General features: G+C 34.2%; 1 protein-coding gene across 1 annotated transcript in view; it reads left to right on the forward strand.

Moving 5' to 3' along the window:
* Positions 1–13,048, forward strand: part of DACH2 (dachshund family transcription factor 2) — a 631,698-nt gene that overhangs the window by 485,655 nt on the left and 132,995 nt on the right. Inside the window, exon 6 of the mRNA XM_065900209.1 lies at positions 7,220–7,392. Within this exon, the coding sequence (XP_065756281.1) occupies positions 7,220–7,392 (173 nt within the window). The remainder of the gene's footprint in view (positions 1–7,219; positions 7,393–13,048) is intronic.

The following is a 13,048-nucleotide window of genomic DNA, read 5'->3' on the forward strand; positions in this document are numbered from 1 at the left end:
CCCAGGATTGACTCTGAAAGAAATAGAAAATATGACCAGTAAGGAAATCAAATTAATAATAGAAAAACTCCCAACAAATAGAAGTCCAGTACCAGATGGCTTCACAGGTGAATTCTACCATACATTTAAAGAAGAGTGAATGCCTATCATTCTCAAACTATTCCAAAATATTGAAAAGGAAGGAATGCTTCCGAACTAATTCCATGAAGCCAACGTCACACTTATACCAAAATCAGACAAAGACACCACAAAAAATAAAATTAGAGGCCAATATCACTGTTGAACATAGATGCAAAAATTCTCAACAAAATATTAGCAAACTGAATCAGCAATTGATTAAAAAGATCATATACCATGATCAAGTGGAATTTATTACAGGGATGGCTTAATATCTGAAACTCAGTCAACATAATACACCACATTAACAAAACAAAAGATAAAAATCATCTCAATAGATGCAGAAAAAGCTTTTGATAAAATCCAACATCCATTTATGATTAAAAACTCTTAATAATATTGGTATAGAGGGAAGATATCTCAACATAATAAAGGCCATATATTACAGACCTACATCCAACAGAGTACACAATGGTGAAAAGCTCATAACACTTCATCTAAGGTCAGGAACAAGACAAAGATACCCACTCTTGCCAGTTTTATTCAAGATCTTTCTAGCCACAGCAATCAGATAAGAAAAAATAAATAAAAGGAACCCAAATTGGAAGGGAAGTAAAAACTCACTGTTTGTAAATGATGTGATACTATATAGAGAACACTCTAAAGATACCACCCAAAACTATTAGAGCTAAAAAAAAATTCAGTAAATTTGTAGGAAACAAAACTAATATACAGAAATCTATTGCATTTATATACACTAACAATGAACTATCTGAAAGAGAAGTTAAGAAAACAATTTCATTTGCAATTGCATTAAAAAGAATGAAATACCTAAGAATAAGCCAAACCAAGAAGTTAAAAGTTTTGTACTCAGGAAACTGTAAGACATTGATGAAAGAAATTGAAGATGACACAAACAAATAGAAGGAAACGCTATGCTCATGGATTGGAAAAATTAATATTGTTAAAATGACCATACTACCCAAGGCAATCTACAGATTCAATGCAGACTCTATCAAAATACCCATGGCATTTTTCACAGAACTAGAACAAATAATTCTAAAATTTATATGGAAACATGAAAGACCCCAAAACAATCTTGAGAAAGAAAAACAAAGCTGGAGGTGTCATGCTCCCTGATTCCAAGCTGTACTTCAAAGCTACAGTAATCCAAACAGTATGGTACTGGCACAAGAACAGACACATAGATCAATGAAACAGAATAGGGAGCCCAGATATGATCCGAGACTCACATGGTCAATAAATCTCTGGCAAAGGAGGCAAAGTTTACAATGGGGAAAAGACAGCCTCTTCAGTAAATGGTGTTGGGAAACTGGACAGTTACATGGAAAAGAGTCAAACTGGACTACTTTCTCACACAATATAGAAAAATAAATTCAAACAGATTAAAGACTTAAAAGTAAAACCTGAAACATAAAACTCTTATAAAAAATCATAGGCAGTAAGTTCTTTGACATCAATCTTAGCAATATATTTTTGGATATGTGTCCTCAGGCAAGGGAAACAAAAGCAAAATAATCAATTGTGACTACCTAAAACTAAAAAAACTTCTGCACAGTGAAGGAAACTATTAATAAAAGAAAAGTCTGCCTACTGAATGGGAGAATATATTTATATAAGATATATCTGATAAGGCGATAATATCCAAAACATACAAAGGACTCATTCAGCTCAACATCAAAAAATCACCTGATTAAAAAATGGGCAGTGGACTTGAATAGACATTTTTCCAAAGAAAACATGCAGATGGCCAACAGATGCATGAAAATATGCTCAACATCACTAATCATCAGGGATATGCAAATCAAAACCAAAATGAGATCTCACCTCATGCCTGTCAAAAAGGTAAGAAGTAACAAACATTGGCAAGGATTTGGAGAAAAGGAACCCTCATGCACTGTTGATGGAATGTTAATTGGTGTAGCCACTATGTAAAATGATATGGGCATTCCTCAAAAAATTGAAAATAGAACTACCATACCATCCAGCAGTTCCACTCCTGGGTATTTATCTGAGGAAACCAAAAATACTACTTTGAAAGAAAAAATATGTACCTAACTGTTCATCGCAGCATTATTTATAGTAGCCAAGATAATGGAAGCCACCTAAATGTCTACAACTGCTGAATGGTTAAAGAAGAGGTGAAATATTAGTCAGCACTTGAAATCTTGCCATTTGCAACAATGTGGATGGACCTGGAGGGTACTATGCTTAGAGAAATGTCAGACAGAGAAAGACAAATACTGTATGTTTTCACTTATATGCAGAATTTAAAAAACAAATCAAATTAACAAATATTACAAAACATATACAGACTCACAGATTCAGAGAACAAACTAGTTGTTACCACAAGGGGCAGGTGTTGGGGGAAGGGCAAAATAGGTGATGGGGATTAAGAGGTACAAACTACAGGTTATAAAACAGATAGATCTTAGGGATGTAATGAACAACACAGGGAATAGAGTCAATATTTTATAATAACTTTGTATGGTGCATAATCTATAAAAGTATTGAATCATCAAGTGTACACCTGAAGCTAATATAACATTGTAAGTCAATTATATTTCAATTTTAAAAAAAAGAAATAGCCTAATTAAAAATGGGTCAAAGACCTGAACAGACACCTCATCAAATAAGATATACAGATGACAAATAATCGTATGAAAATATACTCAACATCATATGTCATTAGGGAGTTTCAGATTAAAACAAATGAGATACCCCTGCACACCTATTCGAATGGCTAAAATCCAAAACTTCATCAACATTAATTGCTGGTATGGATTTGGAGCAAGAGGAGCTCTCATTCATTGCTGGTGGGAATGCAATATGGGACAGCCATATTGGAAAGCATTTGACAGTTTCTCACAAAGCTAAACCGAGTCTCCCTTGTTAATCAAATGAATTGAAAATTTATGTCCACACAAATATCTACATACAAATGTTTATAGAAATCCTATTCATAATTGCTAAAAGTTGGAAGCAAACCACAGTGTCCTTTAATAGCTGAATGAGTAAACAAGCTGTGGTATATCCATGCCATGGAAGAATAGTTAGCAATAAAAACAAATGAGTTGTGATGCCTGGAAAAGACTAGTGCATATTTCTAAGAGAAACAAAGCCAGTCTGAAAAAAACAAATACTGTATGAGTCCACTTATATGGCATTCAGGAAAAGGCAAATCTATAGAGACATTAAAAGCCAAGTGTAAGAGGAGGGGTGAATAGATGGAGCAGAGGGGATTTTTAAGGCCAGTTAAGCTAACTATTCTGTATTATACTGTAATGGTAGATACATGATACTGTGCATTTGTGAAAATCCTTAGAATTTGCAACACAAAGAATGAACCCTATTGCACACTATGGACAGTAGTTAATAATAATGTATCAATATTGATTCATCCATTGTAGCAAGTGTACTTCACTAATCCATGATGTTACTTAGAGGGGAAACTGCTGGTGGAGGGGAAGTATATGGAAATTCTCTGTAAATTCTGCTCATTTTTTTTCTGTAAACCTAAAACTGCTCTAAAATTAAAGTCCATTGATGAAAAAGAGGAGGAGGACTTTTACCATACCCAAATAAATGTGTTAGAGTGGTAGATTCCAGAGAGAGGCATCAACAAAAGTGAAGGCTAAGGTAAGTTAAAATTGCAGAGAGCTACAACTAGTCCAGAGGGGCTAGTAGAGCATACACAGAGGGATATAGTGAGATATCAAAGCTAAAAAGGTATGTTCACATGAAACCAAAGAGCTTATATTTTATTCTAGAGACTGAGTAGCCACTGAAAGTCTAAAAATTGGAGTGGAAAGGCAAATTAAATGGCATAGGAAAACCAGGAAGACAGGTTACCTTCTAAGCATGGTGGGATTAGTGCCTGACTGTAGAATGCAATATATCACAGAGGAAAACATGACCTGGAAACCAAATGAATGTGATATTTTAGAGGGAAGATTAGAGTATTATTGAAGTTTGTAACCTTAATGGCTGGGAGGAGGTGGTGCCATGTACTTACATAAAAGTTATAGGAGTTGCCGGAATACCAAGAAGCATTAGAAAGAGTGCATATAGTCATATGCCTGATGTCCTTGTGGTTGACAGGAAAGAAAAATTCATTTTGGTGATATTTAAAAAGAGTTTGTCTTCATTACCATTCTATTAAAAGTTGCTGTACATTTCTGACATGTGACTAAATGAGCCAGATTGCTGGAGTGTTGTATACTATTGATGGCTCTTAATGTTTCCAGCTTTGGGAAAAGGTTGACTTACATAATTCAATATTTGCATATGCTTTGCATGTGCAGCTCAACTGGGGTCACTGTTAAACTTGCCTGTAATATAAATATTAGCTTAAATTCCAGGGTACTATAGTCAATTCATGGTTACTTATTGTAGGTCATGATATGAAATTGTGACTTTTAAGCCCTTCATGGTTATTTGAAATGTTTGATGAATTGTATTTTAAAACTGTCAATGAGCTGTTAAATTCTGTTTGTGCTTTGTATTTAGTTTGCATGTCAATTGGACTTTAAGTAGGCATATGACTTGATACTGCCAGCTGGTATCTGAATGATGCTGGAAAACTTTGGAGAATGAGGAAAGATTATTATACTGCTAAGGGAAATGTAAACTGAACAAAAGTTTATTTGAGAGGTAAATGGAGGCACTGATGGCTACTTTTCATCTACGGTTTGATCAATTTTCTATTCAAATACTGAGTACATAAAGAAGAATTGGAAGTCTATAATTATCTTGGGTTTGTGATAAATGAGAAGCTTATATAGAAATATACGTATGTTATTGATGGTTGCTATTATATGGAGCATAGGTGAAGGTTCTTAGGGGAAGATAAATAGTGATTAATTTATGTTATGGAATATCCTATCATTATAGCAAAGCTGTATGATGGTTAACGTATAAAATGCATATATATCTAAGTAATTTTGAAAGCTTAACTGAAAATAAACCAATTTAAAACGGGGTGCAGAAATCCGTTTTGAATTCAGTGTTTACGTTGTGTTCAGGCTTTAAATTAATAATCACAGGAAAAAGGTTTCACATCTGAAAAGTATGTTTTGATAGATTGCTCCTAAAATGGATTCAGAGACTGAGTCATAAGTGAAGTGATGGGGAAAAGTTTAAAATACTTTATCAATATTCTTTGGGGATTTGGAGTCATAGGAAGTATAGAATACGTTTCCCTTCTGGGGTTCCATGCAAAATTTGTTTCTAGCTTTTTTATCATCCTTGTGTAATTCTGATAACAGTGCATTTTGTAGCTATCTTTATCAGAAATATTGGTGATGGTTGTATTCTTTATTTACAAGTTTCTTTAATAGAGATAACCACTTTAATGTATGAGACCTGTTATATCCGGAAGTTTGTTTTATCGTGCTGCTTTTGAAATTGTTTTGTTAATGACTTTAATTCAACCATTATTTTGAACCCAGGAGATGGACTTCAAATCAATTCACAATGTTTCTTCCTTCTAGCCTCCTTTTTGTCCTAAAAATATGTGTGTAAAATGTTTGTATTACTGTTACTGTTGTTTTGAGGAAATATATTTAAGGGGCCTGTGAATATATTTCCTATAGATTCATTGTTGTACACTTGCTGTTGTGATATGGGAAGCAAGAAGAAATGAGGGGATGGCAAAGAGGAAAAAGAGATGTTATTAACAGTTGATAATTGTGTGCAAGACAAACACAAACATTGCCCATAGTAGAATGTTAATAGTCGGTAACAATTTAGGAAAATTTTAGGCAAGCATGTTTTAGAACATCTGTTAAAGATTGATAGTTTCTGGGCTCATGTCCAAAATAAGGCAAGATCAAGATAATAGTTTAAAATACATTATAAAGTGCTATGGTTTACTTATTGTAGTCATGTTAACATCCGTAATGTTAAGCTAACTTTCCTTATCCTCTGCTCAAAGGTATTTCTTCACAAATCCCAACCTTATAAGGGGAAAGTAGACAACTATTTTAATTTGTTACCATTTTTGTGATGACATATCTGTGGCTACCACAAGTGTAATGTGGATAGTACTTGAAAGATATTAAGAAATTCAAAATATGTGAGAAATATTTCACATTGCATAAGAAAACAAATGGAATTCTTGACGCTACTCAAAAATATTGGTATTTGTTATTAAACTGGAAAACAGGCTGATATTTTGGTAGGGGAGTTATTCCTTACAGACAAAGGTTCCAAATTAGAGCTATACACATTCATTTTAGAGATTTATAACTAAAAGAGTAGGACATATTCCAAATCTTATTTTCTTCAATAATTCTGAAGCCTAATCTATATCTTATCATACCAGCACCACTATTATGTCTCCTAAAGAAAGAGTTAAGCTAGAAACTATCTACACATCAGTACATTATAATGTTTAAAAAGAAAGTTACTTCTTTTTGTTAAACAAAGTGATGTTCAGCTGAAAGATTTTTGTTTGTTTTTATAAGTAAAATAGTTTGAACCTTGAAACTATTTTGGGAGTGATAGCATGAACAAGGAATATTGTTAAATAAAAGTCTGTGGATATAGGAATATTTTTAAATTATAAAACAATGTTAAATGCCATAAGTACTAGTAATTTCTCAGAGATACTAGGATATATTAAAAATTCATTTAGGGCTTCCCTGGTGGCGCAGTGGTTGAGAATCTGCCTGCCAATGCAGGGGACACGGGTTCGAGCCCTGGTCTGGGAAGATCCCACATGCCGCAGAGCAACTGGGCCCGTGAGCCACAATTACTGAGCCTGCGCGTCTGGAGCCTGTGCTCCGCAACAACAGAGGCCGCGATAGTGAGAGGCCCGCGCACCGCGATGAAGAGTGGCCCCCGCTTGCCACAACTAGAGAAAGCCCATGCACAGAAACGAAGACCCAACACAGCCATAAATAAATAAATAAATACATTTAAAAAAAAAAAAAAAAAAAAAAAAAATTCATTTAAAAAAATTCAACAAGAGTGAAATATAGATTTTTTTTACTATTTTATAGGATCAATTTTGATGTGATTTCCCTTTGTCCAAACAATGTAGCTAATGTAATAATTTAACATGTGCTGTCTCTTTTAGGACTGGATCTGCCATTTATGATGATGCCTCATCCCCTACTTCCAGTCAGCTTACCTCCTGCATCAGTTGCCATGGCAATGAATCAGATGAACCATCTCAATACTATTGCCAACATGGCTGCTGCAGCCCAGATCCACAGTCCACTCTCCAGAGCTGGGGCCTCAGTTATAAAGGTAAGAATCATGATTTAGAAGAGGACAAAGGTGTTAATTACATGTAAATGTTGATAAAATAATAGCAATACCATTAGATCTTCAGTATAAACACACAGCTCATTGACTCAGTTGCTTAGCATAAAGTATTGATGAGTTTGATTTCTGACTAAGCCTGCTAAGGTGTTTTTTGTTTTTTATTTTTGTTATTGTTGTTGTTTGTTTTCATTAAATGACCACAGATATGACCTTTACTTCTAGCTTCCTGTCTTGCATTCATAAGAACAGTGTGTGGGAGGTGTGCCCAGCTAAGGACAGAGTAGAAGAATGTGCAAAATCCATTCCCATTGCTGGTGTGAGACAAAGTAACCACTGCATCTTTTTGGTGTTTGTGATGCGGTTGTGGAGTAGTATATACCATACAAGGCTTATACTCAGAAAGACCTGAATTTCAATTCTTATTCTGCCAATTAATAGCTGAATGACCTTGGATATGACAATTAACCCTCCTGAACTTGTTTCCACAACTGTAAAATATAGGTGATAGTAATAATCTATACCACTTATTTCGTTGGCTGTCTGGAGATAATATGAGTAAAATATAGTTTAAAACTGTGAAACATTAAATAAATACTCATGATAATTTATATCATTATCATCATATTCTAGAATAAATTTTTTCAAAATTTCAGGATAAATGGGTAATGAAACACAAAGAATATTTTATAATCTTCCTTATGTCTCCTATTAGTTTGGCAAATGGTCTCTCTGCCCTCCAAGTAACATGTGAACTAAGCTCTTTCATATATTTTTCCTTTTGTTGAGGAGATAATATAAGGGTATATAGGATAAAAAGAGTAGCTAATCCGGGCAACCCTTGATTTGTTCCTTTGTTCCTCCATTTATTCAACAAATATTATACTCTTGATATTTACACATCACAGAGAGAGAAATATAGGATATGAATAGGACATAATTCCTGACTTCCAGGGCTCACAAATTAAATTTAAGACAAGCAACAAGTACCATTTAACTTACATAAGACTGTGATGGATAGCATAGAGAATAACCAAGTATTACCAGAATTTAGAGGAGGGAGAGATCAAACCTAGATTGAAGAAAGAGAGAGCAGGAATCACAAATGGAATTACAGTTGATGGATTTGAGCTGGGCCTTGAAATATTGATATGATTGTAATAGATGCACATGGGAGTAAAAGAAGTGAAGGCAGAAGAAATGTGAGATTCTAGACATTTTTGTTCCATTTTAAATTAGCTTCCAGTTTGTGGGACTTCTAAAACAATGAAGAATGGATAAAGAAGATGTGGCACATATATACAATGGAATATTACTCAGCCATAAAAAGAAATGAAATTGAGTTATTTGTAGTGAGGTGGATGGACCTAGAGTCTGTCATACAGAGTGAAGTAAGTCAGAAAGAGAAAGACAAATACCATATGCTAACACATATATATGGAACCTAAGAAAAAAAATGTCATGAAGAATCTAGGGGTAAGACAGGAATAAAGACACAGACCTACTAGAGAATGGACTTGAGGATATGGGGAGGGGGAAGGGTAAGCTGTGACAAAGTGAGAGAGTCACATGGACATATATACACTACCAAACATAGAATAGATAGCTGGTGGGAAGCAGCTGCATAGCACAGGGAGATCAACAAGGTGCTTTGTGACCACCTAAAGGGGTGGGATAAGGAGGGTGGGAGGGAGGGAGACAAAAGAGGGAAGAGATATGGGAACATATGTATATGTATAACTGATTCACTTTGTTGTAAAGCGGAAACTAGCACACCATTGTAAAGCAATTATACTCCAATAAAGATGTAAAAAAAAAGAGAAAATTTAAAACATAACCTTTGTAGGAAAGGCAAAGAAAAACTGATAAATTTTTATTAAGCTCCATATATATTTCCATGGCCAAGAGGCATTGTGCTTCCTGTAAAGATTGTGGTCCTCAGTGAACTAGTCTACTCCAGCTAATCAGAGCTGTTTGAATACTTGATCAGAACGTAAACCAGGAATCTGAGTTTTCTTTGAGACAAAAAATCACCCATGAACATTATTTAAATGATGGAATAGGGGCTTCCCTGGTGGCGCAGTGATTGAGAGTCCACCTGCCGATGCAGGGGACACGGGTTCATGCCCCAGTCCAGGAAGATCCCACATGACGTGGAGTGGCTGGGCCCTTGAGCCATGGCCGCTGAGCCTGCGCGTCCAGAGCCTGTGCTCCGCAACGGGAGAGGCAACAACAGTGAGAGGCCCACGTACCACAAAAAAAAAAAAAAAAAAAAAAGATGGAATAAGTTTCCTATGATTTTGAAACTGGATGGCTACTATATAAATGTGACCCCACACAAAACAAGGAAACTCTATTATGAAAAAAAAACATGATTTACAGTAATGGAATTGTCACGCTTACTTTGAAATGATGAAAAAATACTCTCAATAGAGGCATGATTATGGCTCTTCAGAAGTACCTTTGTTTACTTTCTTAATGACCATTACTCAGAATGAATCAGCTACATTTTGATTGAATGTTTGGGACTTTTGATAGCTTTGTGATGAATTTGGATCAAAGAGGCACTTGGGGACGGAGTTCATGACTAGTATTTGGCTATTGGTGAAGATAACGATTGAAATGGAAAGGATAATTATCTTTTCCTTTAATAATCCAAATATTGTTAATGTATAAAAGCAATATATCTATAATTTTGTTTATTGCTGATTTGTCTATTTCATATGCAACCTATTTTAAGAGGAAGTCAGAACCTTCACAAACACAATTGGATACTGTTTTGTAAAAGTTGACATGGATCACATGGTTATTTAAGTCCTGCAATTATGCAGAAACCATTTTACGCTGAAGAAAATTACATCTACTTTCATATAGTTATTTTGACTAAAGTCAGTTGAAAACAAAATATTTATTTTGCATTCCTTTTGATAAATTTCTCTGCAAATCTATTGAAATAGATTTCCATCAGAGGATGAGAAGGAAATAAAAAAATTTTTTTACACAGTTGAATTCAGTGAATATGTAGTGAGAAGTTTTTAATATAATTGCCAAGTTTCTCTTGTTTATTTTTGCAAAGGTGCTATTGTATGATAGTAACATTATTAGTTTTAAAATAATAATTCACAGGAACTAGCATAACAAAAATATTTAAATTAATTGACAAATTAGGTGTTCATATGTTAAAACCTCACCCCTTCTTTTAAGAACAGTTATCAGTATGATACTATGTGGTACCCAATTATATGGACAGAAATTTCACACCTCTGTTGATCTATATTTCAACAGAAATTTGTTTTCAATGTGCTTCTTGGTGAAGCACGTTTTCAAAGTTCAATCTATTAAAATATCACATGCAGTGGGCAAACCTATGAATTTGAGAGTTTATCATGTACTACTACTTGTCACATACACGAACTATTAAAAAAACACATTTTCTCTATTACATTTACAGATTATTTTTATCCTGGTAGTTTGTCATAAAAAAAAAACAGGTATTTAAATTTGTATTACTCGTTGTAATTACTCACAAAATATTTGCATTGAAGTCATCAGATCTTTTATATTATATTTACCATTTAGAGGTAAACTGTCCTTCCAAAATTTGAATGATCAGAAAATTTAACAGTTATTATTTAGAAATAAATGACATAATTATGGAATTTGATTTTTTCTGACAAATCCACTATGAATTAAGGAAAGCCACAACAGCTTGCTTCACAAAATCCTCTTTGCTGTGTAATACATTGTCTGAGCTCAGGCGGTCAACTATAACAAAATACCATAAACTAGATGGCTTAAACAAGAGAAATTTCTCACAGCTCTAGAGGCTGGGAAATCCAAGACCAAAGTGCCTATGATTATGTTCCTGGTGAGAGCTCTCTTTCTGGTTTGCAGACAGTCATCTTCTTGCTGTGTCCTCACAAGGTGAAGAGAGAGAGAGGAAGCTAGCTCTACCATGCCTCTTATAAGGGCACTAATCCCAACATGAAGTTTCCCCCCTTATGATCTATTATCTCCCAAAAGCCCCATCTCTAAATACCACCACATTTAGGATTAGAGTTTCAACCCATGAATTTTGGGGAGACAAACTTTCAGTCCATAGCATAGACAATCTAATGTGATTATAGAGTCATCTAGGAAAGCAAGCGATTTAACACACAGCTGCAGAAAAAAAAAATATATATCAGAAACTTGATATACACAGTAAGAGATTATAACATATTACAAAAAAGTCTAAAATATGTGTTTAGTTGTATTAAAATTTACAAATATTCACAAAAAGATCTACCAAACTTATTGATGTGTTTAAATTATTCTTATTGCTTGTATATCTTTTTTTTTTACTTTCAGGTAAATATTTTCCTGTTTTCATATCATTTTTTAAAATCTCTGGAATTAAAAAAATGCTGTGATACTGTTTTCAGAATCCTTCTAAACACCTGCTAGTCTCCTTTAGCGTAGTTTGTGTTAAGCTGATGCCTGTGTGTTGTCACTGATGTTCATGAGACTGTAATCACAATTTCCTTCAGAAGCTGGACTTGCAGTACGTGCTTTGAATATATGAGAAATAGAGAATATCAAGTTAGTGAATGACTTGTTCCATAAACCATATTTAATTTCCAGCACTTAGCATTTCTTTTTTTATATTTCACATATTTTGACATTTTTATTTTTAAAGGGTTTTATTTTATTCTTTTTCAAAATATGTTCCCATTTGGTTATTAGAGAATATTGAGCAAAGTTCCCTGTGCTATACAGTAGGTAGCTGGTTAACTATTTTAAATATAGCAGTATGTACATGTGTGTCCCAAACTCCCAGTCTATCCCTCACCTCCACCCCATGCTTCCCTGTGACAACCATAAGTTCTTTCTCTAAGACTGTGAGTCTGTTTCTGTTTTGTGTATAAGTTCAGTTGTATCATTTTTTTTAGATTCCGCATATAAGAGTTTTCAAAAACTCTTATAAGAGACTGTTTTTCCTCCATTGTATAGTCTTGCCTCCTTTGTCATAGATTAATTGACGATAGGTGCATGGGTTCATTTCTGGGCTTTCTATGCTGTTCCATTGATCTATATTTCTGTTTTTGTGCCAGTACCATACTCTTTTGATGACTATAGCTTTGTAGTATAGTCTGAGGTCAGGGAGCCTGATTCTTCCACCTCCGTTTTTCTTTCTCAAGATTGCTTTGGTTATTCGGAGTCTTTTGTGTCTCTATACAAATTTCAAGATTTTTTGTTCCAGTTCTGTGAAAAATGCCATTAGTAATTTGATAGGGATTGCATTGAATCTGTAGATTGCCTTGGGTAGTATAGTCATTTTCCCAATATTCATTCTTCCAATCCAAGAACATGGTATATTTTTCCATCTGGTTATGTTGTCTTCGATTTCTTTCATCAGCATCTTATAGTTTTCCAATACAGGTCTTTCTTCTCCTTAGGTATTTACTATTTTTGATGTGATAGTATATGGGGCTGTTTCTTTAATTTCTCTTTCTGATCTTTTGTTGTTAGTGTATAGAAATGGAAGAGATTTCTGTGTATTCATTTTGTATCCTTCCAGTTTACTGAATCCATTGATGAGGTCTAGTAGTTTTCTGGTAGCATTTTTAAGATTTTCTATGTATAGTATCAAATGTATAGT

The sequence above is a fragment of the Phocoena phocoena genome, chromosome X (assembly GCF_963924675.1).
Source record: "Phocoena phocoena chromosome X, mPhoPho1.1, whole genome shotgun sequence".
Classification (NCBI taxonomy): domain Eukaryota; kingdom Metazoa; phylum Chordata; class Mammalia; order Artiodactyla; family Phocoenidae; genus Phocoena; species Phocoena phocoena.